The 26,916-nt window shown below is 31.3% G+C and overlaps 3 protein-coding genes and 2 long non-coding RNA genes across 7 annotated transcripts; 2 read left to right on the forward strand and 3 right to left on the reverse strand.

Moving 5' to 3' along the window:
• Positions 1 to 2,064: 2,064 nt before the first annotated feature.
• On the reverse strand, positions 2,065 to 2,571 carry LOC112536584. Its single transcript, XM_025159376.2, has one exon. The coding sequence runs from the start codon at positions 2,569 to 2,571 to the stop codon at positions 2,173 to 2,175; it is 399 nt and encodes a 132-aa protein (XP_025015144.2). The 3' UTR covers positions 2,065 to 2,172.
• A 75-nt stretch (positions 2,572 to 2,646) lies between these two features.
• LOC8269777 lies at positions 2,647 to 6,415 on the forward strand. 3 transcript variants are annotated; one of them, XM_015726239.3, is made up of 5 exons: positions 2,647 to 2,786; positions 2,968 to 3,032; positions 3,131 to 3,201; positions 3,341 to 3,389; positions 4,575 to 6,415. In XM_015726239.3, exons 3-5 carry the CDS (start codon positions 3,137 to 3,139, stop codon positions 5,304 to 5,306), a joined length of 846 nt encoding a protein of 281 aa, XP_015581725.2. In that variant the 5' UTR covers positions 2,647 to 2,786; positions 2,968 to 3,032; positions 3,131 to 3,136; the 3' UTR covers positions 5,307 to 6,415. The 3 variants fall into 3 exon arrangements, with proteins under 3 accessions (XP_015581725.2, XP_048234246.1, XP_002530581.2); XM_048378289.1 differs by lacking the exon at positions 2,647 to 2,786 and adding an exon at positions 2,821 to 2,839; XM_002530535.4 differs by lacking the exon at positions 2,647 to 2,786 and having other exon boundaries at positions 2,844 to 3,032; positions 3,344 to 3,389.
• A 5,198-nt stretch (positions 6,416 to 11,613) lies between these two features.
• On the reverse strand, positions 11,614 to 14,358 carry LOC125370990. The gene is made up of 3 exons (XR_007217130.1): positions 14,266 to 14,358; positions 13,838 to 13,981; positions 11,614 to 11,789 (listed from the first exon to the last, which is right to left on the reverse strand). It is a non-coding gene; the product is annotated as an uncharacterized LOC125370990 (long non-coding RNA).
• A 2,607-nt stretch (positions 14,359 to 16,965) lies between these two features.
• LOC112536582 lies at positions 16,966 to 18,771 on the reverse strand. The gene is made up of 2 exons (XR_003080576.2): positions 18,212 to 18,771; positions 16,966 to 17,858 (listed from the first exon to the last, which is right to left on the reverse strand). It is a non-coding gene; the product is annotated as an uncharacterized LOC112536582 (long non-coding RNA).
• Positions 18,772 to 20,222: 1,451 nt separating this feature from the next.
• LOC8269773 (eukaryotic translation initiation factor 2A) lies at positions 20,223 to 26,877 on the forward strand. Its single transcript, XM_015726243.3, has 14 exons — positions 20,223 to 20,447; positions 20,750 to 20,840; positions 21,122 to 21,476; positions 21,747 to 21,933; positions 22,487 to 22,721; positions 22,799 to 22,867; positions 23,472 to 23,573; positions 23,699 to 23,739; positions 24,116 to 24,249; positions 24,939 to 25,002; positions 25,082 to 25,178; positions 25,267 to 25,373; positions 26,261 to 26,283; positions 26,371 to 26,877. Exons 2-14 carry the CDS (start codon positions 20,798 to 20,800, stop codon positions 26,456 to 26,458), a joined length of 1,545 nt encoding a protein of 514 aa, XP_015581729.2. The 5' UTR covers positions 20,223 to 20,447; positions 20,750 to 20,797; the 3' UTR covers positions 26,459 to 26,877.
• The last annotated feature ends 39 nt before the right edge of the window (positions 26,878 to 26,916 follow it).

Genomic DNA, 26,916 nt, shown 5'->3' on the forward strand with positions numbered 1-26,916 from the left:
GTTATTTAGGTGATTTTATTTTTTTCTTATCTATTATCGATATTTTGCACTATATTTTCTGCTTCATTATGATTTTCTTCCCTTATTCTCTTTAATTTTCCGATTTTTTTCAATCTTTATCTTTTTTTCTATTTTCTTTAATTTTATCTTTCATTCTCTTCAAAACTTCTCACTATTCCATGAAAATAGGTGGTTTAGTTGTTCATGCAAGTGTGTTTTTTTTTTTTTTCTGATTGAGCATTGCCATGAATGGCAGAGGCATTTAACAACAATAAAAAAATCATAGATTTCTTCCCACAACAAACTTTGACCCTACTCTAAAAAATTACAGTAAATCTAACAATAATCTCATTAATAATTCATGACTTGAATTACACAATATCAAACATAAAAACTAAAAATTAGAAATTTCTTGACGATAAGAGTTGAATCCAATTTCAAATATATATTTAGTTTATTTTGTGTTAACTTAAATTTTATTATATTAAAATGCTTCAAAAATGACCATATTATGTGATCTTTTTAAGTATTTTAAAACTATAGAAGATGAATATTGGATTTTAAAACTCAGATATACATTAAACTAAGTACTTAGATCCATTTTACAGAAAATTTAAAAAATATATTGAGTATGGATATATTATAAGTATATATTTTTAAAGTTTAGTAAATTTGTGTTTATATTATAGAAGTCTGATATATGACTTGTAAGATTTTAATATATTGACTATTATATATATATAATGAATAAATCAATTATACATTTATATAGAAAAATTATTTTTTAAAAAATATAAAATAATTTTTAAAATATACAGTGAAAAATATATACTAAATATATAACAAGTTTATTTTAAGCATATGATACTATGAATTTCATTGTTTTTTTTTTTCATTCAGATTCATAGTATCATATTATTTGTTTTAAATTTTTTTATAAAACATATCTAAGTATTTAAATTTAAATTTTAAAATTTAATATTTATTTTATATAATTTTTAAAATTTTAAAAAGTTATATAATATAATTATTTTAACTAATTTGATTGTCATAAAATTTAGATTAACACATATTTTAAAAATTTTAGAAAGCCAAAATAAATTTCTTAATAAATTTAGTAATTTATAAAAGAAATTTTGTTCAACGGACCTCTTTAGCTCAAATAATCAATATAGTTGAGGGTTGAAAATTTGTATGGGATAATAGTTAAAAATTTATAACCAATAATAATCGATAAATTAAACTATTTAATAATATTTTATTAACAGTTATTATTAATATATTAAATAATTATTAATAATATAATCTATTTTATTATATTTATTTAATATTATAAATTAATAGAAATAATTTATAGTAATTAAAAATATTATAGTTAATTTTATTTAGTTCAATTATAATTTTTATTAAAAATATCTGTAAAATTATTTTAGAAATATATTAGAATTTTAATTTCAATAATAAAATTTTTTTAATTTAAATATCATTAATTATAAATATTTAATTATTAAATATAATTTTAAGATAATAATAATTTATCGTGAAAATGAGCATAAGCAGCCGGTGGCGGTGGAGCCACGGGGAAGAAGAATGGAGCAACATCCACAATTGATTGAGCGAAGCCAGTAGAGGATAAGATCACGGGCATCGCCTCGCTCGAAAAGTTCCTCCACGAGCGAATCAAAGTCGGTGGCAAGGCCGGAGCTCTTGATGATTTCGTCACTGTCACTCGCGAAAAGTCTAAAATCACCGTCACCTCCGACTAAATTCTCCAAACGATATCTGAAATATTTGACAAAGAACTTGAAGAAGCAAATGCGAGGGACTCGCTTCGTGTTATTGCGTCGAACAAGGATAGTAATGTTTATGAGCTGAGATACTTAAACATCGCTGAGAATGAAGGCGATGATAAAGAGCAAATTGTGTTACATTTCATGTTCTCAATTTATTTCGCTTCAAAGAAACTTTGTAGACTTTCTTTGTTATTTTGGAATTAGAAAGTTGAACTTTTTGTTAAACCAACCTGTTTAATTGTTGAATCCAGAAATGTTTGCCCCAATCATATATATATATAAAAGAACAAAGCCAAATTTATTGATAGCTATTTACATTGCGGGAGAAGAGAAAAAGAAAGAAAGAAAAAGAAACAGATAGCCAAATTGTTACCTAAATTTACATGCTTTTTATGCTTCCATAATTTGGAATTTGCATCTGTTGAAATACGGTTCTTATCACGGCGATTACAAGGATCGCCATGGCCATAGCTGCAAATACAAGCGAGTAGCACCTGCAACACTTTTCATAATATGAAAACTGAATTCTGCTGCTACTGCTACGAATCAACAGCGAGCTAAAAGCTCCTGCAAAAGCGAACATGATGGAGATTATAAAAGCATGAAACGTTGTCGTTGGCAGCTCCTTGAAGATGATGAGGTTTGGAACTGGATTCACGCCACCGTCCGTAAGTAGCTTTACAGCAATGCCAATCACAACACAACCATACACAATCAATTTAATTACACCGTCGTTGGTGGTTTCCGGTGAAGATGGCTTCTTCCGTTCACGTTCCATTTTTTTTAAAGAAATTTTTGGTTGCTGTATTTCTGATCACAAAATCATAGTTCCAAACAAGAATTTGATCCCTAGAAAGAGAAATATATTTTTTTAAATAATGTATCTTTGAAAAACTTGGTTGGGATGTACATTTCTAGGAAATTTCATGGAATGTTACTTTCCAAATGCTTGAACATTGTTGAAATTTGTGGCTGTGTATACGCGTGGATTAGGTAGGTCTTTGCTCTTATTTTATTTAGTCAATCTCTTAAACCATTAATGAATTGTAAATTCTTTATCATTTTCTTGCCCTAGTTTTAACTTTATTACTATTATTATTATAATTTTTTTTTTTTATAGAATTTTCTGGTTAGCATAGTTTCTTAAACTTTTCTTGTCAATTTCATTTTTTAGCCTCTGTCCTGGGGGTGCCATCTCTCCTGCGATAGTTTCAGTGATTTGAATTGTTCAATTCAGAGGTATCCATTCCCTTTCTTTTGAATTTTGCTTAATCGATTATAACATTGGGTGGTTATTTCTTCTTGATGATAAGCTGAGCTTTTCAATTTCTACATAGGTCAACATGAGCGTTTCACTTCACATAGCTGATGAGTTTGAGAGGAGGGTTTCAAGTTTGAACTCCCCAAGGTATGCAACCTTCGTGCTTCTCTGACCAGCATTGAAACCCATAGTTGAACTGAATTATTGTCCAGATTTAAGCCTTCCGTTTTCTTTTCTTCTTTTCCTTTCTTGAATCTATCGAACTAAACTTTACTTCTCCTTCCAGCAGAGTCCTGATTGGCAATGAAGTAGGCAGAAATGAAATTCTGATTCGGGTATGCACTATGTTACCCCAATTTTCCTATTATTTCTCTAGCTAAAAAAGTTACCCATTTCTATTTCTTTTGTCTTGGATAATTATAGTTGTTCCACTCTATTTATTGGGTGTTTTATAGCCATATCTATACCATTATTTGCCTACACAAAACTTATTAGTGCTTTGAGTTATTCTGTTAAGGATGATGCCAAGGTTAACTTTCCTTCTCTTTTTATATGCCCATATTCATAATCCATCTGATCTTTCAACTCCAGATCATGTCCAGAGTGTCTTATTAAATAAAATCAAAAATTGAAAAAGGTAAAAATTTCAAAGTGGATGTTCAACTAAGCCGATTGTGAGAAGTTTATGTTTGCCAGCTACAATATATTGTTGAAACTAAACTTAACTTGAACTATGATCAGTTTTGTGGTTTTCTGTAACAATTAAATAAGAGAAAAAAGAGGGTTGAGACTAATACTTGATTGATTAGAAGTGGAATGAAAATAAGTTTATAACAGGTCAACTTTAACTCGGTTTAAGAGTTTCTCTTTTCAGTTTAAGAAAGACATACTAAAGGGTATTTTATGCCGTTTATATATCTAGTTTTTTATATATTGATATTGTTTCTTTCCCCATAATTGTGCAGATACTTAGAACGTTTTCTACTTTCTGTTTTATCTCATAATTTTTCAATATACATGTCAAATAAAATGTGCTTCCTTGATTGGCTTATTTTGTTTTTTCTTTATTCACTTTGTTTAACTCTTAAATGCTTGAAAGCTCTAACAGAAGAAATTTTCTTAAACTATTATCTAGCAAACTAATTGAATAATTATGATGTGAGTTTTTCATTTTTTGTCAAACTAATTGAGGTGCTTACTTATTAGCCAGACTTTTAATTTGGGTTCATCTTGTATCAGATGAACAACTACACAAAATAACAACAGTCAAAACTTGAGATATTTGATAGGGCGGTATGTAGCAAATGTGACATGAGTAAGGTTTTATTACATGCAAAAAACAATTGAAGCAAGTTAGTGTTAGAAATTCAAATCCTATATTGTACACAGAGATTAGCGTTGGTCTATACATTCTAAAGCTGATAACTTGCTACTGTATTTTTGCTCTTTGTTACAGTACAAGTAGTTTATATTGAGTGTCTGAAGCAGCCGACTTACCTATTATTGCTGTTCTTGTGCAGATTGATATGCAGGCACCCCTTCAAATTGCCTCTGCAATATCACCATCGCGACCTGATGAGGAAGAGGGAGTGACCAATGAGGCTGATATAAGTTCTGGTACAATTCCTATTCAGATCGATGGGCATGTCGTTCTCCCAGGTGGCCTGCAAACACCCACTCTTCAACAAAACGCTGCTGCGCTACCATTGGATTCTCCTGGAACACCACCTGCACCTAATGATGATCAGGTCCAGACACAAAACTCAAATGGAACTCCAACTGGCCACGCTCTTAGCAATGAAAATGCCCCAAGTGGTGAAGAGCTCACCAATTTTATCACACATCAAGAGTTTGCAGCTTTGAATCACATGGTGAGAGAGCAAGAGGTGGAGATGCTGCACAGAAAGATGATTGAATCATCCCTTCTGATTGCCTCCCAAATATTTGTTACTTTGTTATCAGCTTGGCTTGGTAATGGCAACCATCCTCTCTCCCGCAATACAAAAATCTTACGGGATTTTGTAGTTGGGAGTACTATTCTTGGATACATATCCTCATTTAGCAGTATCTTGATGTGTAGACTTAGTACAAGGCTTCCGGCGCGAATCTTGAACACAATTGCGTATGCTGGGGCTGCTTTTGGTTTCATAGCAACTATGGGGATGCTCTTACCCGACGAACTCAAGTTGTGGGTCACCTTCCTTGCCTGTCCAGTTTGCTTTCCTGGCTTAGCAGCAGGATTTCGTGCATAACTCAATTCTCTCTTAGCTCGTCTTCTGTAAATAGAGTTTTTTCCTTTTTCCTTTTTGTTGCTTTTGTAAGCTGATAGTTTCATGTGCGGGGTTAACATAGTAATGTCAAGTATATATAGATAGAAGGTGAAGGTATGCCATACCTTGCGAGCTTGGTGGTATGAATGAGGCTCCAGTGGCTGCTCACTAGCACGTGCTATGCGAAACGGAAGCAAATAATTGTTCATGTATATTGAGCTATCATCAGCATGTGCTCTTCGCGCTAACTGATTCCAGCTTGTTAAATGGAACAGAGTTCTCTGGTTTCATGCAACGAGCGGAAACAGAGCTCCCCTGATAATGTGCTCCATGATTCAATAAATTTCCATTGGCTGGCCACCAACCAAGTCAGATTGATGGTGATATTCCCACTGGTATGTGTAAGATTGAGTGATCCTCGAAATATGCTCTATGTGCAAGCTGGTGCACATATAAGTGAGCTTCCTCGACTGTGCTCCTGCATATTGGATGGGATTCTATTAGTTCGTTTGGTCGGTTACAACAGTGAGCTTCTGGCTGTGTTCTCCATGATTACCGCTTCCTAGAGGTTGCATAATTAAGGCAGCAAGAAGGTGAAGGCATTCTGCGACATAGTTGTACGTTCCCAACTGCTTACTACCAAAGTGCCGTACGAAATGGAAGCGAATAGTTGTTCATGTATATGGGCTAATCATCAGCTGTGTGCTCTTCCGCCAACTGATTCCAGCTTGTTAAATGGAACAGTCTGCTTTCCTGCAGCATGCGGCGACAGAGCTCCCCTGACTAGTTGCTCCATGATTCAATTAGTTTTCATTGTCCGGCCGCTACCAAGTCAGATTGATGCTGATGTTTCACTGGTATGTGTAAGATTGAGCTACCCTCGAATGTGTGCTCTACGTGCACAAGTGGTGTACGTATAAGTGAGCTCCCTCGTTGGTGTGCTCCTGCATGTCAGGAACAGATTCTGTTAGTTTGGTTGGTCAGTGGTAACAGTAAGCTTTCGGCAGCGTGCTTCATGAAGAGATTGCATCAAAATGAATAAAGTTTATGCTGCGGGGATCATTGAGTTTTCAATAAATTCTAGTTTCTTACTCTTTTTGCTATTTTTCATTTTGGGTAATACAGGTAGTACTGCTAACATTCACTGACAATCAACCACAGAGGAGAGCACTGGATCAGATATGCTGAAAATAGAACTGCAAAATATTCTGTGCAGAATTGAAATTAAATCATCAACACTTCTCTATCAACTTATTGTACCACCTGGTATGGCGCAATAAATTGGTAGATATTCTTCTATAATATCACATTAATTGTTACAATTTATTGTAACAATTAATAGATAAAGTGTTGGCCAATAAATAAATCATCCATCTATTCTTTTTTTTTTTCTTAACGATAAATATGGTTAACATATTAATTTTAAAGAAGGGATGTGCCGAATTTGAGATCTCAACCTCCGACACTAAATATCTGACCACCATATAAAAACTTGATGGTTTGTTCCCACCCATCTATCTCATCTTATAACATAAATAAAAATTTTAAAATTGACTTTCAAGGTTTATTCTTATAACATAAATCAATAATAAAAATTTACCATAAAAACTTTGGATTAACTATAAAAATACTCCCTTTATTAGAGAAAATTACAAAAATATCTCATCTTTCATTTTCTTACATTCTTAGACTTTCCTTTTACATTTTTACATTTCTTGTCCCATTTTACAAAAGTTGATGTATGTCTTTCTGTATCACGCACCCTCAAATATTGCCTCATTTTCAATAAAAAAGAAAGAAAGAAATTACAACTTTAAATTCAAACTACACTATTTGCATTGTACAGTCCCAATGGTCTTTCTTTCCTATTGTATAGTAGTCTTTCCCTTTTTTAATACTTTCAACATTTGCTGGGCAATCATCTCATGTACTATATCTCATATCTCGCTATTTTTCTCTCCTCATACCCACCTTTACATACATTTTCAATCCTATAATTTTTTTTTTATTTTCTACAATCATGTTAATTAAAATATTCTTTTATAAAAAAGTTAGAACAAACTTCAAAATATTTTTATTTAATTTTTAATTTAAAAATTATTTGCTCTTTTTTCTTATAAACAAATATAGAAATACTAATTAATCTGTTAATTTAGTTTGAGAAATCTTTTAAATGAGTGCTGTTAGACAAGATATTAATAATATTAGCATTTAAATAATTAATCAATAGAGGAGTAAAGTGAATGAGTGCATAATAGAACACGTTAATAAGATTCAATCTCGATATAATTAATTTTAAAATAACTAAAATTAGTCTTTTGGTGGATTAGATTTTAGCATTTATAAATTAATTTTATTTTTTATCTTTTGATAAATTGGAGTTTCACCTTACATATCAAATGCAGATCTCATTTTACTACGCAATTGTCAATTAAGTTGTCATTTTCTCTCTATGAAATTAATTTGAAAAAGAAAGCCAAGAAGTTAAGGAATTAAACATCTATCCTAATAGAAAGCTGACCAGGGTCCTTAACTCCAGTCTGGTCACTTAATATCCACTATCTGCCTAAGCCTTTCAACTCTCTTATTCCAATAAGACTTGCGCCCAGAGAGCAATGCTCGACCAGAGACCTTACCACCAGTCTGGTCACTTAAGTATCCAAATAAGCCTGCTCGACCAGGGACCTTACCTCCAGCAATTTACTCAAATCAGCCCAGAGAGCCATGCTCGACTAGGGCAAAACTCATAATAATCTTATTACCGCAATTTACTCCAATCGGCCCAGAGAGCCATGCTCGACTAGGGCGAACTCATAAAAATCTTATTACCTGTCCATGATCATTACCGGTGCGCACGCGGTCCTGATGTAGCCCATCAGGTGGCATGTTCTACGAAAGCCACATTTCCCAAATCGCAATCATCACATTTAATAAATATCATGGTCTAATTAAATCGTCCAACACATTATCAAAATAAAGATTAAAAATTTAGGGCAAAGCAACGTGCAATTCATGTGGAAAAATAATAATTTTTATAACATTACTAATAATAATATTTATATTATTATCAATAATTAATAATCAAGTGAAATCATTTATATTGCGATACTAATAATCATATTAAGCATAAATTCTAAAATAGCATATTAAAATGAGACTTAGCATCTGTTCAATAAAAAATTCACTAAAGAAATTAGACTTAAACCCAACTAATATTAAAATGGCTAAAACTAACTACTTTATTAATTAAAACTTTAACATTGATAAATTATTTGAATTTTTTTAATGACATGAAATCTCAAATACATAGTGATTTAAAGAGTCATATCAACTAATTAACCATTAAGCCAATAACTATAGAATTAAGTTTATACCACTGTTGTTCATTTATATTTCAAATATTAATTTAATATAGTTAACGCTTTAATTTGATCAAATAAATTCAAATAAATAAATTACATAAATTATTATTATAATTTAATACTCACCATACTTAAAATAATACATTAATAACACAAAATTATTTATTTTATTTTCATTATTGTTACTAAACTCTATAGTAATTGCTTAATTTAGTTATATATAGAAAGTTACACAATTGAAAATAATGCTATTACTAAATTATTCCACTTCGAATTTATTTATTATTTATTTTGAAAATCACGTTCTGTAAGTCGAAAAAATTTAAGAAATTAAATAGTTATTTTGAATAATTTTATTTGGTTGATGTTTAGTTATGTTAAAATGATATAGTTTATGTTTGGTTAATTTTTAGATCTATGAATAATTGTCTTCAATTTTTTCTTTTAACTGTTATTTTTTTTTCTTCTTTTAGGTATCAATTTCTTCTTCTTTTTTTCACTTTTCTTTCTTATCTCTGTCATTTATCTTTTTTATGTAAAAGAAAAAATATTGTCATTTTAGATTATCTTTTAAAACTTTTTGGATTTGCTTTATATAAAAAGTTTTCAAGTCTTTTAATTTTTGGACTAAATTATTTTAGTTGATGTTTTGTTGATTTTCAGATTTATGAAGATTTGTATTCAACTTTTTTACTTAAATTGTTATTTACCCGTTGAATAAGTTTCAAATATTAGAACTTTATTCTTTTGTTGAAAAGATATGTTTCTATGTTGAAAAGTGTCACGACCCCATCTATGGGCCCGTAACCGGCACTAAAGAATGGGTAGGCGTAAGGCCACCGAAACCCGTAGTAAGCCTGACACTCACTGACTTAAATAAATCTCATCTCATTTTACTGATGTCACAATTATCTTAACAGTTACAGTTTACATAATTAATTCGGTCTGCCAAAAGAATTAGACGAGACCCGAAACTACAGAAAATTTCAACTAATACATTTACTGTTACTACGGAGAATCTAAGATTTTACAAATTAACATACCAAATCAAATACACCACCCGATGATGAAGGAGTCGGGTTACTAAATAAGAGTCGCAAGAAGACTAACAGTCACGGATCTGAAAAACGATAAAATTGAGACTGTCAGTCTCGAGAGTGAGTTATAATCATATATCAAAAACATTTGCATATACTTCGATCATACATTTATTTAATTTAAAATAAGTATTAAGTCATGTAAAAACATATGTGTCATGTCATGCTTAAATTAAATAAAATAACTTTCACGCGCTATAGGACGGAGTACTCCAGTAGAACCCTAATCACAACACAAACATCTTGATCAATCTCCATACTGACATCTCGACTAATCTCAACTCTGACATCCAGACTAATTTCATTCTAATAGGACTGGCGCCCAGAGAGCAAAGCTCGACCAGGGTCCTTAACTCCAGTCCGGTCACTTAATCTTCACTATCTGCCTTAGCCTTTCGGCTCTCTTATTCCAATAAGACTGGCGCTCAGAGAGCAAAGCTCGACTAAGGACCTTACCTCCAGTCTGGTCACTTAGATTTCCAAAATAAGCTGGCGCCCAGAGAGCAATGCTCGACCAGGGACCTTTACTCTGGTAACCACACTCTATTAAGCCTAGAGAGCGATGCTCGACCAGAGCAAGTCCTAAGCTTTCCTTTTTAAATTTACTCATTTACCCTTTTTCCATCACTCTCGAATTTACATCGGTACACTCATCAAACCAATATGTTCTACTGTCGTCTCATCTCGTGTCATCATGCAGTAATAAAATCAATGATAAAGGAAATGATATATAAATGAATAGTAATCAAAAGCATGATACAAATAGATAATAATTAAATGAATAATTTGAACTTGCAATAAAATAACCACGATAGCAAATCAAAATTTTATGCATGACACACGTAAACAGATATATGACTTTAACTCACAGCTTTGGCGACCTCCTAGCTCTACTCCGGTGCTTCGATTAGAGCGAGCCTAGCCGACGGATTATCTAATCACGGAAAACAATTTATCAAAATGTTGAAACAATTGACCATTAACTCTAGGTCTAGATTTCTAGGAGTGACTATCTAAAATCTCGACTCGGAAGAATTTTACCGAAAATTCGGCAAAACCTCCCCTATAACACGGATGTTTACCCCCCGTAAAACGGGTCCAGAAAATGCCAGAAAAACACTTCAAATATCAACAATTTAATACAACGGGAGTCGGGTCCCCAAGACTTCACTAATTTCCCGACTCCGCCATACAGCACAAAAATCATGACTACGGCAGGTAGTCCGACAAACTATTATTTTTTACTCACAAATATCATCTAATACTCAACACAAATCAATAAGCATAAATTACATCAATGAATTCTTAAATCAACGGACCAGAGAAAGTTACTGAGACGCTTGATCGCTCGGTCGACTCGCTTCCGGCCGCCGGATTCCGATCGATGATCCGAACTCACCATCGGACTCGAACCGGCGCACTGATGACGATGCTCACTTTTGATTTTCCGATCCAACCCCCGATCATCCAGAGAGATTTATTGACGATCTCGGCCGTCAATTTTCAAACGAAGGTCGATCGCCACGAAATCGGTGCCATTGCGAAGCTTGAGCTAAGGAGAGTCGGGATACGTCCTCCGATCATCCATCCCCCGCCGGAGCTAGCCGGAAAAATCGAAAAAATCGGATGCCCCCTACTTTCTCTCTCCACCGGATCTTCCGTCTCCGGCCACCAAAGCCGACGCCGCCACCGCTAAAAGGAAGCTCTCTCCGAGAGGAGCCGATCGCTACCGAGATCAGCCGACAAGGCTCCGGAAACGGTCGGAAAAGCGCCCGGAAGTCGCTGCCTCTTCCTCACGCTTTCCGCCACTGCGATGCTTCCAGTGCCCCTCTCCCACTTGGTTGGCCACCGATCACGCAGCACCCCAGCTTCTCCTTCCTCCGGTCTCCCTCTCTCTCTCTCTTCCCGATTCCTCTTTTCTTCTTCTTCATGCCGACATTTAGTCCCTCAAATTTTCTTTCTTACCTTTTCATCCCTCAACGTTTTTAATTACTGCAAATTTTGTCCTGCAAAGATTCCAATTAACTTCCAAACTTTTCATTATCCTTTCAATTAAGCTCCTAACTATTTAATTTGGGCCAAATTAAAATTATTAAAAATATATAATTACATATTTACCCTTGCTTTTGAATATATAATTACATATATAATTACCCACATATTTAATTATAAAAATACCAAACGGTACAAATTTCTATTAAAACCCCAAATTACTAAAATTTTACTTTTAATCCTTATTCCAAAATAAATTTCTAATTAAATCCTAACACAATTAATTTAATTAGTTAAATTGCTAAATATTTTTCAATTAAAAATTAACACCATTAACTAATTAAAATACCATTTTTCCCCAATAATTCTTTTATAAAAAATTATTTACAAATTCTTTTAATATATAATTTTATATATATATATATATACATTTGGAGAAAATTTGGAATGACCAAAAATATAATTTATTTCTCAAATAATTTACTTAATTAACTCCTTAAAAATCAAACTAATTGGGTATAGAAATAACTCTTTATTTGTCTAATATTAAATTTTTAAAATTGCATTTAAATCATTCCAATTAAACTGAATAAAAATATAATTAAATTAATTTAAATAAAACTCATTTATTAATCATTATTAATATTATCTTTATTAAAGAAAAATTCCGGGTATTACAAAAAGTATTATAGATTGAGTTTCAATTTCACATTAATAATCTTTATCCTTTAAAAAAAAATATCAATCTTGAATTTGAAAGAAAAGAAAAGAAAATTTATTAACATAAATGAAGTGAAAGTACTTGCATAAAATAGAAAGCAAAAAAATCTATTAATATAAATTTTTGGTATGGTTGATATTTAGTTGATTTTTAGTATATCTGACTTGAGTGTATTTTTGTAAGTATATTTTTCAGAAAAGAGTGTTTTTGAGAACCTTTTTTTGAGGTAAAAATATAATCATTCTTATAAAAATGAGTATTTTTGTAAAAGAAAAAACCCAAAAACTTACCCTTTTTGATATTATGACATAAGAATAATTAAAAAAATAGTGTATAAATTTGTTAAGATTTGACAATCAAGTGTTTAAACTTTTAAAAGTTATAATTTAATATATGAAACATTAAATTATTAACATTTAAATCTATAGAACCGATCACCCATATAAAAAAAAAAATTGGACAATTATAAAAGTAATATATTAACTTATTATAATTTGATAATCAAGTATTTAAACCTTTAAAGTTACAGTTTGGTGTGTGAGACTAGTAAATATTAACAATTGAGTGTATATAGCAAGTCAATTGCAATTATGAATTTGTAACCTTAAAATACATATTATCTGCTGAGTAGATTATAAATAATAAAATAATGAGAAATTTTTTAAGAAGTATATACTTTTAATAAAGTAATGCACCGCTTTTACTACCACCATCATTACACTGTTATCAATATATTTTTATCAAGTTTTCTAAAGAAATATTTATCCAATTTGTTCAACATATTATCTTCTTCACCCATCACTACAGATATCTAAAATAAAATCACTCATTATTGAGGATGACAATTTTAACTATAATGTTGATTACTAATATTTTTGCATATGACATGCATAATATTTATTTAAATATCTTTATCTACTTCTATAATTTTTATTATTTAAATAAAAAATTTATCCTCCTATATATAAATATTATTTTTCATTTGATAATATAATATGGTTTCATTTCTCTACATCAGAACTCTTTTATATACTGATCAGTTCCACACACTCAAATATTAATAATTTTTAATTTTCATATTAAATTGTAATTTTTAAAAATTTAAATACTTTATTATTACATTTTAACAAGTTCATATATCATTTTGTAATTATCTTAAAAAAAATTGATGTGATAATCTATAACTTGTTGCTAACCTACTATATCAAATTATAATTTTTAAAAATTTAAATACATTATTATTAAATTTTGATAAATTCACACACTATTTATAATTATTCCTTTGGACATATAATAATAGCATAGATGCGTGCAACACATTCCCTGAACAAAACCCCTTACCTGAGTTCATCTCTGACGCCATTTTTAAGGAACCCTTCGATCCCAGTCCATTTGCCGCCCCCGTTACTTACTTCCTCCACACACAAGGTTCAGCATTGTCAATTGGAGGTCCATTCCACACACTGAATCCTTCGAGCCCTCGAACTGGAAAAAGAAGAAGCACAAGAACATCATGAGAAGATAAAGAGCACCTAATGGACATAGGATTTTTTAATCAATTGAATTCTTGCAGATTCCTCCTATCTTTGGCATGATTTAGTTTCTTCAAGGATGCATTATTTTTGTTTTAGTTGAAAGAATTAAATTCTACGAGCTTTTAAAACATGAAAATTAACAAAATAGAATTCAATTGAATAGAATTCTTGCAATCTCATACTTATCAAACACTCTAATTCAGATTAAAAATAAAAAATAAAATCCTTCGGTACCTAATATCTCCATAGAAGCAGAAGTATGGTTCATAGCTGCCATAAACAGACAAGCACCGCTTAATATAAGACAAGTATAGGCTATCCGGAACTAGAAAAACAAGAGCATGAGTATTAATAATAGTAACGATATCTAAGAGCGCATATATGAGATTGTAAATGGCTCTTATAATTTAATTAAAGTCTCGAGTTCAAATCTTAGATATTCAACTGTGTTAAAACTCTTGATACACTCTAAATTAACTGTAGATATAGATATATTAAAAAAATAATAATAGTGCTAGTTAAATCACATTCTATAATTGAAAGATATATACATTTAAAAATATACACATTTGTATACGTTATGTAATTATTTTTAGATTCTACAAAAGTTATTGCCAAAATAACATTAATTTTATAAAATTTGTACTGTATGTGTTTTAACATAATAACTATAAGCAATCATTTTGAATAAAAGAATCAATTAGATAACATAAAACTTAAAGAGTTATATATATATATATAGGTAGTACCTGAAGTTGGCAAGAAGTGTATTTTTATTTGCAATGGGCCGTCGGCAATGGAAGTAAGTGCCGGAGGAGGCTAATGGACAGCGATTGGAGGGCTCCTTAAAAACAGCGTCGACGAGGAGATCAATAGGGGGGTTCAATTCAGCGTTATATGCGACTATGCTATTACTATATATTATAAATATAGAAAATGGCAAGTCTTTTGCGGTAAATTTCATTATTAATTCGTGTTATAAGAATAAAGAATAATTATAAATTTAACATCTTTAATTTTTTAATATTTTCTATTTTATATTTAAATTATTTTTTTATTCAGTCAAGTATTTGAAACTTGTTAATATATATATATATTATACTGTCTCTAACAGGTTTTACATGTTAAAATAATAAGTTAACTCATTTTACACATAAAATGACATAAATATCTTTATTTATTACAAATTTTTCCTTTTCTTATTTTCCTTTTTATTTTTTATTTTTTATTAAATTTTTTAAACACTAAAGTTAAAAGATATTTGATTAATTTTTTATTTTTTATTCATCTTTTCTTAAAAATTTACTCATTATTTTTAAATTTTTAAAAATTATTTTATTTTTAAAAAAAACTTAATACCTTCCTCTTTCTCATTTATTATTTTGAGGTGAAAAAATATTTTTTATTTTTATTTTTTTAAGGTAAATGTAAAAAAAATAAAAATATAAGAAAATAACGTTAAATTTCTTTCAATTTTTTGTTTTGGATGAATTAGGAACAAAATTTTACTATTTCCTTTCAGTCTTTTTAAAAAAGAAAGACTAAAAATGGATAAAAAAAGAAAACCAAGTAAAAAGGAGAGAAATTATGTTAAACAATGGTATTTAAATCTATTTATTATTCAAAATAAGATAAATAAGTACTTTAATCTATTAAATTGGCTAGAGACACTATATTAAATATTTTTACCATATTCGAACACTTAAATGAACAAAATAAATAGTTTAAACACCAAAATATAAAAGGTAAAAAATTAAAATACTAAAATTTATAATTTTCCTAAGAATAATTTGAACCTTTAAAAGAAAAAATTAAAAATAGTTATTTAAATATTAGAATTTTTATTATATCATATAAAATGAGATAGATGGGTGAGAATGCTCCATCACAATTATTTAAAAATAATAATTATATAAAAGAAATGAGGATTCTTGAATTTAAAATATTTTCATTCAAGAGCCTCACATAGATTTATACTAGTCATTAACTCATGTACTATGTGGTATTTAATAAAATATTTTTAATTTAAAATTTGATAAAATAATAGTTATAATTAATTTAATGAAATTAATTTTATCTAATTTATTTTAAATTATAATATTGTATTTTTCATTTTTAAGATTTGTTTAAATAAAACTTAACCATTTTATGTTTTATATTATGTTTTATATTGTTGCTTAATGATTTTAAAAAAAAAATTATAATTACTATATATAAGATATCTTAAAGTTATTGTTTAAGAGCAGAGTCAACTTTAATTTTATTTGACAGTTTTTTTTTTATTTGAATTCCATATTTTTTATAATAACTTTTTAAATATTTATGCATTTAGTTTTTGTGCATGTTTAATAAACAATGTATTTGTATAATAAAAAGTACAAAAACAATAAATCTTTTAGATGGATTTTATAAAATAAGTTTCACATTTTAGACAAATATAAGTCCAAAAATAAAAATAAATAGCTTTATTCGACCAAAATCTATTGCAAGAAATAATGACACTTTAGCATAAAATCAATAGTGTTTACTTTCTAAATTATTAAGCGTATGACGAGCTACTACAATATAAAGTTTAAACAAAAAAGGCAAGTATTGAGATTTTAACTATAAAATCAAATTTTTAGACTCTATTGCACCATAATATTAATAAATATTAAGTCAAGAGCATATAATATTAAAAATTACAAAAATATAGCAAATAAATCTAAATTTTAAATTCTATTGCGCCATAATATTAATAATAATTAGCCAAGAGCACATAATAGTAAAAATTGCGAAAGACTATAGAAAATTAACATTGGATAGTCTAAAAAAAAAAAATCTACTTTTAATTTCAATAAATAGATAAAAGTCAATTCAAAATTTATAACTTTAATATGAATCAGTTATTAATGTTTTTATTAACCTTAATAAAAAGGAAAAAAAGAAAGTATAGAAGTGAAAAAGTTTTTTTCTAGTCAAAAGGAAAAGAAACTTGTATTAATACTCCAAAAGATGAAGTGAGTACAAGGGACACAAGCAAACCAAGCCTACAAACAAGAACTTGAAAAGGGCTTATGGTCCAACTAAGCCGAACTCCCGAAGGAGTTAAATAAATGGGCTCATAGTCCTAACCCAGGCCCATAGGCCCAATAACAAAGAGAAAATTCTGAAACCCTTTAAGATCTTCCTCCGACAGCCTAAAACACGCGTGGAACGCGATTGAGATAAACGCGCCACCATCTATTGCATTCTTTCTGTGTATTGGCCTTGAATATAAGTATAACAACGCCAAAATGACCGCCTTCTCAATTGAAGTGCATTAATCAAACCATTAAAGGGTCATTGAAGGAGAGTAGAAGGAGATGAGCTATATATAATCATAAAGACTGCTTCAGAATCCTTCCTATTCATATCAAGAAAGAAGCCACTGATGTTGCTGAAAAATCTTCCCTTATACTACTTGAAATCAATAATCACCACATACGTACTTCCATCCTCTATCTAGAATTGGTATCGTCAGAACATAACACTCCATAGAGCCAAGGCAAGCCCAGATCGCAGACATTACCGCATAAAATCTTGGCCAACGAAAACCAATCCCACAAAATACAAAAGAAAGACTGATGTTCCACAAAAACAACATAAACTAACAAGAAATAATTGAAATTAATACGAATAACATAAAATAAACTAACAACAAGGGACCCTGGGGTTAGTTTTCGGTGACAAGAGCCACCTAAAACTACTCCTTTACAGAGACCCAACCGGTTGGTACGATAACAGAGCAACAAACCTAACTTTTAGAGAGAGAAACGGAAAGTGGAGAGAACTTTTTCAAAGATTCTCTGTAAGAGTTAAAAAGTTTGTATAAGAATTGTGAGCATTAATTATTTCAAATAAAAAAATTATAAGTATTATTGATGGGTATTAATTTAGTTTTAATGTGAATTAAATCACTTATGATAGATGAGTGGTTGTAATTTAAGAATATTTTATCACTTTAATAAATTTATTATAGTAAGTATAATACTCTTTTCATGCTTTAAAAAACTAAAGTTCTTACAGTTTAAAGAAATGTAAAGTGAAACGCTCATGTTGACCTATGTAGAAATTGAAAAGCTCAGCTTATCATCAACAAGAAATAACCATCCGATGTTGTAATTGATTAAGCAAAATTCAAAAGAAAAAGAATGGATACCTCTGAATTGAACAATTCGAATCACCGAAACTATCGCAGGAGAGATGGCACGCCCGGGACAGAGGCTAAAAGATGAAATTGACAACCGAAATCAAGAAATAAACCCTCCACGCACGCTCATGTCACGCTCATATTGTTACTTGTGATGCTGCGCCCAAAGATGATTGAATCATCCCTTCTGATTGCGTCCCAAGTATTTGTTACTTTGTTAACAGCGTGGCTTGGTAACGGCAACCATCCTCTCTCACGCAACACAAAGATCTTACGAGATTTTGCAGCCGGGAGTACTATTCTTGGATATGTTTCCTCATTTAGCAGTATCTTGATGTGCAGACCTAGTACAAAGCTTCCGGCGCAAATCTTGAACACAGTTGCGTATGCTGGGGCTGCTTTTGCTTTCATAGCAACCATGGGGATGCTCTAGCCCGACGAGCTCAAGTTGTGGATCACCTTCCTTACCTGTACAGTTTGCTTTCCTGCCATTATTTAGTTACACATTACCTTTACATCTGATGCATTCAACTAAGAAATGAGGATATGGTCCATTTAATGTATCCGGGTGATTAAAATTAAAATATTTAATATTTTATTTCATTTTATTTTTTGGCATCTCAAAAACAAATACTAAAAATTTGATTTACAGTATTATATAATTATAATATTAAATTATATAAAAATAATGCTATAATTACTTATTCATACGAAGCTCATGATTATAATGGGTGAAGGTGAAATTTCATATATTTTCATTAGTATAATATTTTATTAATCTATATTTTAATTTAATAATTAAATAAATTATTTAGTTAGCACCTAAATAAATTAACCATTCTCCAAATTTGAAAAGTTCATCGTGTTTAGCTTAAAGTATATAATTGTCATAAGATAATGATAAGATTGTTTTTATAATTAAATAGAACAAATATTTTATTTATTCTTGAATTAAGTATAAATAAATCATGACTACAAAGTGAAAAAATATGTATATGTTTGAGTATTTTGTGTATGATGAAAACTTGATTAAGTATTAAAAAAGTCTTTTAGATAAATATATAACTCCCTCCTTTTTGTTTTCACAATTTCCAAATAAGAGAAAGTACATTTTCCTTCCTTATTTTTCTCTCATTTCCAAACGAATGAAGAAAAAATAAATATTCTCTTTTTGTAACTTTCTTTTCTCTCATTTTCTCCCCTCACTTCCAATCAAAGGGTTAGAGCTCTTCTTCTCTAAATAGAGTTCTTTCTTTCTTTCTTTTTTTATTTATTTTTTGTTGTTTTGTGAGATAATAGTTTCATGTGCGGGGTTAACATATAGTAATATCAAGCATATATAGATAGAAGGTGAAGATATATCATAACTCGAAACCCTTAAGCTGAACAAATAGTTAGCTCAAATTTTTATCTTTATATTAGGTGAGTTGTCGTCTTTATAGCAAGTGTAACAAAGTTGTACGGTCTTTTAGAATTGTAATTGAACTAATTTAAAATTAAAAAATTTAATTACATTTTAATCAAAAAATTTATATATTACATTTTTAATATAATATTACTTGTTACAAATAAATTAATAAAAAAATATTTACTTACTATTTACCATTATAAGGATACAACATAAGGGAATACATTTTAACTAAATTTGTATTTGTCTTTAGAATTATTTGACTAACAAATAAATAATCTTTTCATAAGCTAAGAATAAAAGAGAAAAACCAATAAGATGAGTTATAGTAAAAAGTGTTGAAAATTGAGATAGATTTTTTTTCTTTTTCAAGAATTTATTTTCATTTTGTTAATTTAAAATTTTAATATTTAAGCTTATTTATAAACATATATGAAATGAAAATATATTAAATTCAAGAATTCTCATTTTTATTTATTTATTATTTTTAAATAATTGTTGATGGAGCATTCCGACCCATCTATCCCATTTTATATGATACAATAAAAATTCCAAAATTGAAAGAACTATTTCTCAATTTTTCCTTTTCAAGGTTCAAATTATTCTTATAACATGAATCAATAATGAAATTTACCACAAAAGACTTGCCCTTTTTTGATATTTACAACATATAATAATAGCACAGTTGCATACAACGGATTCCCTGAACTGAACCCCCTACAAATCTCGTCCTCCTTTAAAGGAATCCTTCAGTCCCATTCCATTTGCCGCCCCCGTTACTTACTCCCATCGCCGGCGGGCCCTTTCGAAGAACAATATACTTCGTGCCAACTTCAGGTACTACCTTTTCTCTCTTATATAAACACCAAAACAGCTCTTTAGTTTTTATGTTATCTAATTGATTCTTTTATTCAGAATGATTGCTTATAGTTATGTAAAATCGCGTACAGAACGAATTTTATAGAAGGAATGTGATTCTAGCAATAAATTTTGTAGGCTGTAAAAATAATTACATAACGTCTGCAAATGTGTATATTTTCCAATTATAGAATATGATCAAGTCTGTCTGTTCAAAGAAAATCATATACCTGGTACTGTTACTATTACTATTACTAATACTCACTCTCTGGTTTTTGCAGTTCTGGATAGCCTATACTTGTCTTGTATTTAGAGGTTCTGGTCTGTTTATGGCAGCTATGAACCATACTTCAGCTTCTATGGAGATATTAGGTACTGAAAGAAATTCTTTGTTTAATCTGAATTAGTGTGTTTGATAAGTATAAAATTGCAAGAATTCTATTCAATTGAATTCTATTTAGTCAATTCTCATGTTTTAAAAGCTCATAGAATTCAATTCTTGCAACTTAAACAAAAATAAAGGCATCCTTAAAGAAATTAAATCATGCCAAACATAGGAGGAATCTGCAAGAATTCAATTGATTAAAAAACCCTATGTCCATTAGGTGTTCTTTATCTTCTCATGATGTTCTTGTGCTTCTTTTCTTTCCCAGTTCGAGGGCCAGAAGGATTCTGTGTGTGGAATGGACCGCCATTTGGCAATGCTGAACCCACTATTAAACTTGAAACTGTTCCCTGCAACAGTGCAAAATTTAGTGAAGATGGGTCCAAACTCATGGTTATGAAATCTGATTTTATCATTAGCATATATGATTGTAGCAGTTTTAAGGAGCTGAGATCTTTCCAAGTACCCAATGTTCTTGCTGCTGCATTGTCTCCTTGTGGGACTTATCTTCAGACATTTCAGAAATCATCAGCACCACAGGATAAAAATGTTGTCTTGTGGAAGACAGAGAATGGTGATGCTATTTATCATCAATCTCAAAAGAACATGACCAAGACGACATGGTACTTTATAATACTGTCAAAAGTTTATTTCTTTCCCCCTCCACCTCATCCTTTTGGCCTTATGCATATATAGTTCACTTCACTTTATTAATTTCCTTAACTTCTGGAATCACAGTTTTATTTTGCTGCCTTAGAAATGATCAAAATGGGGCATTGCGTGTTTTTTATTTGGCATACTCTTCTGCCATTCTCCTTCCTCCTGCGCATTTATGTGCATAGAGATTTAAGTTATTTATGTAACGCTTTAACTTGTTTGTGCCTTCTTTTCAGGCCATCAATCCGATTCAGTTATGATGAAGCTGTTTCTTGCCGGCTGGCGACAAATGAGATACAGTTTTTTGATCCTAAAGATTTCTCTAAAGGAATTGTACATCGCCTAAGAATTCCTGGCTTGGCCGCACTTGAGCTTTCAATGGTCCCAGGGTCTCACGTGGCAGCATTTGTTCCAGAGTCGAAGGTGCGTGTATCTTGCCTCCAGGCTACCTAGCAGGGGCAGCATAGAATTAAACTAAAGCATTTTTGTATCTAAGATGTAAAGTTCTTTGTCAGGCATGTGCGCTGCATTCTTTTGTTTCATGAATTGAAACTTTTGAAATTTTGTCTGCCAATATTGTTAACTATTTTGCAGTTTGCAATTCTATAGTTTCTGTTCAAGTCATGGTTGAAATGAAGATGCTGAAAGAAATATCGATTCTAAAAACTTGAATTTTGTGTCAGAGCATGTCTAAATTAGTTAATACTTCAAAATGTTGGTACTTCTCATTGGATACTTCATTGCAATGTTTGAAATTGGAACATTTAGTTTGACAAATTTTGTAGGATTACTATGGTAAGTTTACATGATAAAATAGTTTGATTTTTACATGTTTGCCAGATCCTACATGTTTCCTGTTATAAATCTTGCTGGATGATTTTGGTACTTTACATGTGGAACCAAACTTAATGATATGTCTTCTGAACTTTATTCTTTATTGTGATAGTTTTGAAGTTAAATTTTTTTTATTATATAGGGAAGTCCAGCCAGTGTCCAGATATTTGCCTGTACAAAGGATATGCAGAGTCAGCCTGTTGCACGACGAAGCTTTTTCCGAGGTTCTACAGTGCAACTGAATTGGAATCGTGGTTCTACTGGGCTTCTGGTTGTGGTTCAGTCAGATTTTGATAAGACTAATCAGAGTTACTATGGAGAGTCTAAGCTGAACTACCTTACAACTGATGGGACCCATGAAGGGCTTGTACCTCTTCGTATGTTCTAACTTAATTGTCAATTAGTTTGATTGCCGGAAGCTTCTGATTGTTGGATGACTTGGATCTTTTGATAGGAAAAGAGGGGCCCATTCATGATGTTCAGTGGTCATATTCTGGCTCACAGTTTGCTGTTGTCTATGGATGTATCCTTCTCTCCGTTTCCAAGTTTGTGTGTGCATTTACGTACTTAATGCCTCGTTAAAGGGCTTCTGATGTTGGGTGAGTGTTATCACTTTTGCCAGTAAGTTGACTTCTTTAGGGCATATCTAGAAACAATATACAGGGTCTATGAAACCCTGGAAAGTATCTTATGCTTAGAATAGAAAAACTGAGGCTGTTATTGATAGTTTTGATACCCATGTTTGCCTTTTTCTTTTTTAGGAAATTGTGGGTTGGAAAAGTATGAGAAACATATTAGATAAATGTCCAAAAGGGGAAATTCATTGAGAAATGATGATGGTGAATGCAGTTGTGTTTTACAAAATGGGGGTTCTTACTAATGGGTTCTCCAGCTTTGAGCATGTGACATGTCTCTGGATTTAAGATGATGCTGATAAATTAATGTCATGCTCAAAGGGTTATATGAGAAATATGTTTCTCAAGTCTAGAATTGATCTGTGCGCTTCTTTTATAGGTTCTCTGAGAAATTTCTCAGAAGTCATGATTTGTATCATTCACATTTGTTGATGCTCATTCATAGTTTCGTCTTGTTACAACAAGTACCGTGCTTCCCTTGATTTATCTCAGTCATGCCTGCTTCTGCGACCTTGTTTGATAAGAAGTGCAATCCTCTACTGGAGCTTGGAACTGGACCTTATAATACTGTCAGATGGAACCCAAAAGGGAAATGTATCCTTAATACAATAATTGTGGCCTCTTCTTTATGTTAGCTTTTGTATTTACTTGGCTAACTGGAAGCTCCTTATTGGTCATTTCTGATTTTATTTTGGCAACCTTAATTCGTTGGTTCGCAGTTTTATGCTTGGCTGGTTTTGGTAACTTACCTGGTGATATGGTATGTAAATATATGATGCATTTTTTATGGTGTTTTTCCTTGCCTGCAAGATTGCTTGAACCAATCCCTACTGAAAGTTTTGATTTCTTTTTTTCCTGATAATAAGTTACATCCTTTGTCAACATACATAATCAGACAATACAAGACATTTAGTTTTATCAACCTGGTGCATCGAATCAGGGTGCTGACCTGAGACAATGCATCAGGTTTCCTGATTTCTTATTTTGGTTCTGTTGTTTGCACATATGTTCTCTTTTCACAATAGAATAAGAAGAAAAACTATTCCTTTCAATTGTATATAGCTCTGTCAGTTTTATAATTGTGACACTCACAGCAAGTAAATGATCTCTCTTGTAATATGTTTAATAATACTCAGGCATTTTGGGACTATGTAAACAAAAAACAACTTGGAACAACTAGGGCTGAATGTTCCGTGACAAGTGAATGGTCCCCAGACGGATGTTATTTCATGACTGCCACAACAGCACCAAGACTACAAGTTGACAATGGGTAAGCTAATAATTAGTTATGTTAAGTTATTTTACATGATATGATTATGCATGCTATCTAGTAGTTATGTTGTTATCATTAATCATTTATAGGACAAAGTACTCTTATCTGTGTTTACACATTTTCTCACTTCTGGTTTAAGCTACATTTTACTAGTTCACTACTGTAAAGATTTCAGATTCAAATTGTTTATGTGGTATGCTGAAAATCTTAATGGTAGGATTGCCTTGTTAAGTAGGATGTGATACCCTTAGAGCTTGTTCTCATTTTGTTGAAACAATGAGCTGTAATTAGTACTCCTTTTGTTCATGGAAGATTGCTGCAAGTGCAATGGTAGCTGATGCCAAGACTACAAGCATAAATCTCTTGCTGTATGCAAAACTCGGAGCATTCTCAAAACCATTTTTGCTTTTCACGAAATGGCTGAAGCAATATCATTGCCCTAAATAGTGGTGCATAAATTACTAGACAGTCATCAATAATTATGTCGTATGTAATAGTAAAACTTAATTGACATTGTCATGAATGTATCTTTCGATTGAGCAGAAATTCATGTATTATGTGCGGTTTCAAGGATACTCTTGTATTCTATTTTGATTTAAATGCATCACCAAGGCACTTGCAAATGCAAGTCTATAGGTTTTGAGTGAATGTGGTTCAAGAACTAATTTCTGATGCTTTCATTGAAGGATTAAAATTTTCCACTACAATGGATCTTTGTACTTCAAAAAGATGTTTGGCAAGCTATACCAGGTTGGTATCTGGCACAATTCGGATTTTCTTGAAGTGATCTAACATTATCTTGTCTAATTGAACCTCGTTTCCTTTGCAGGCTGAGTGGAAACCGGAATCACCAGATAAATTTGATGAAATTGCAGAACTTGCTAAATCTGTTGATTCATTAAAGATTGAAGAAACCAAATTACAAGGTTCTCTTGCTTAGTTCTTCAAAACCTAATTCGTGGAAATCTTTGCACATAAACATTTGTATTTTTGAACTTTCTTGATTTTTATCAGGACAAGGAGCAACCTCCAGGAAAACTGCTCCTACCAACCCTCCTGCTCAGAAACCTGCTGCCTATCGCCCACCACATGCTAAAAGTGCAGCTGCTGTTCAGGCAGAGGTATGCAAAATTACTCGTCTTTTAGTTAGGAAGTTTATCCCTTAAGATCACAAGTCAGGATATCAATGAGGTGAACATCTGATGCTGTATAATGTAGACTATTTGATATGGTTGTCCTTCTGTTAACGACGTAGTAGAGTGAGTTCTCCATTCTTATTCTGCAGTTAAGACTACTAATTGTTTTGGTGCTTACAGCATAAATGTGAACTAAGAATTTAGCCTACGAGTATTTATACTAGCTCCATTTGGTTTGCTGGCTGCAACATAGCCTTTCTTTGTGTGCAAATAGAATTGAGATTTTTTTCCTTTTTGTTACATAGAATGAGCTCTAGAATAAGAGCCACTCTCCCTTATCCCATAATAATCCTCCCTACCCCAACTTACCAGGATTTGAACTTGAGATGCAGATCTCAATTCTCAATCATTTACTGTTTGGTTAGTTTCCTTGGGGACTGCCATATGAAGAAAATTGGCTTCAGTAGGAACGGTGAATAGTCTTTGTTACTGTAGCAATTGGTCGGTATCAATTTAGTCTCTGAGAAGAATGTATTGTCAGCTAACCTTGCACCTTAGTTCATTCAGGTCATTGATAATTAATCTGTTTATCATAATCATTGTTGTTCTGTAATCCTGCATGCAGTTATACTTGCATGTTCTTGCTAAACTATGTCGGTGCTTGAATCCATTTCTGTGGATGAAATTAGTTTCATGTGATACTATCCTATTGATTCTTTTTTGGCTATCCATGTGAAAACTGTACCGAGCTTTTGGCCACAAAGCATTTATTATTTGTTTTGGTTGTCCTTTTCATATATGTTTTTATGTTGTCCAATTGGATTCCGTTGCTTTACTCGTCTGATAGTTTTAATATGTTGTTGCAATTGCAGCTGTTTGGAGGGAGCAGTACAGAGTAAGTGCAGATTCTATTTGCTTTTTTATGTACATTTTGGATTTTCACATTGTTAAAATATTTACTAATATATAATATTTAACTTAGACAAATGAGCAAGAATGCACTCAAAAACAAGAAGAAACGAGAGAAACAAAAGGAGAAGAAGGCTGCTGCTGCCTCTGAAGATTCCTGATAGAACGCCTTGTGCATTTGGTGGCTATATAATCATATGAACTGCACTCTAGAGGATCTGGTGTTGACTCCATAAAACTGCCCTTGACGGATTTGATTATAGAGTTGTATTAATTATTAATTTTGGCCTTCTGGTGACAGAACTTGAGGTGATCAATAGAAACTTTAGCATGCAAAGCACATTTAGGGTTTTTCATGAGTTCACTTTCTCCCATCTGACAAACTACATTCGCATGAGCATTTTCCCTGGTGCTGTTAGTGGGAGGTGTAACATTTTAAGACGGCAGTGTAGTGGTTCATTGGGACTAGTCCGCGATTTTGGAGAGAACCTTGAAGCAAGAGGTGAATGGTGTAAATTTTCTTAAATCTGGAATAATTATACACAGTATCAAATTTGATGGTGTTGATTGCCTTCTCAAATGCTGCAGTTAACTGAACTATTTTCCACTTCTTAGACAT

This window comes from Ricinus communis, chromosome 8, assembly GCF_019578655.1.
Source record: "Ricinus communis isolate WT05 ecotype wild-type chromosome 8, ASM1957865v1, whole genome shotgun sequence".
Taxonomy (NCBI): domain Eukaryota; kingdom Viridiplantae; phylum Streptophyta; class Magnoliopsida; order Malpighiales; family Euphorbiaceae; genus Ricinus; species Ricinus communis.

What these genes read in the sequence shown, in the direction of transcription:
- LOC112536584 (XM_025159376.2), bottom strand. Translation starts at nt 2,571, where the DNA reads ATGGAACGTGAACGGAAGAAGCCATCTTCACCGGAAACCACCAACGAC.
- LOC8269777 (XM_015726239.3), top strand. Translation starts at nt 3,137, where the DNA reads ATGAGCGTTTCACTTCACATAGCTGATGAGTTTGAGAGGAGGGTTTCA. An exon ending in TCAAGTTTGAACTCCCCAAG is followed by an intron (nt 3,202 to 3,340) that starts GTATGCAACCTT and finishes TTCTCCTTCCAG; the next exon opens with CAGAGTCCTGATTGGCAATG. An exon ending in GAAATGAAATTCTGATTCGG is followed by an intron (nt 3,390 to 4,574) that starts GTATGCACTATG and finishes GTTCTTGTGCAG; the next exon opens with ATTGATATGCAGGCACCCCT.
- LOC8269773 (XM_015726243.3), top strand. Translation starts at nt 20,798, where the DNA reads ATGGCAGCTATGAACCATACTTCAGCTTCTATGGAGATATTAG. An exon ending in AGACTACAAGTTGACAATGG is followed by an intron (nt 24,250 to 24,938) that starts GTAAGCTAATAA and finishes CTTTCATTGAAG; the next exon opens with GATTAAAATTTTCCACTACA. An exon ending in TTTGGAGGGAGCAGTACAGA is followed by an intron (nt 26,284 to 26,370) that starts GTAAGTGCAGAT and finishes TATTTAACTTAG; the next exon opens with ACAAATGAGCAAGAATGCAC.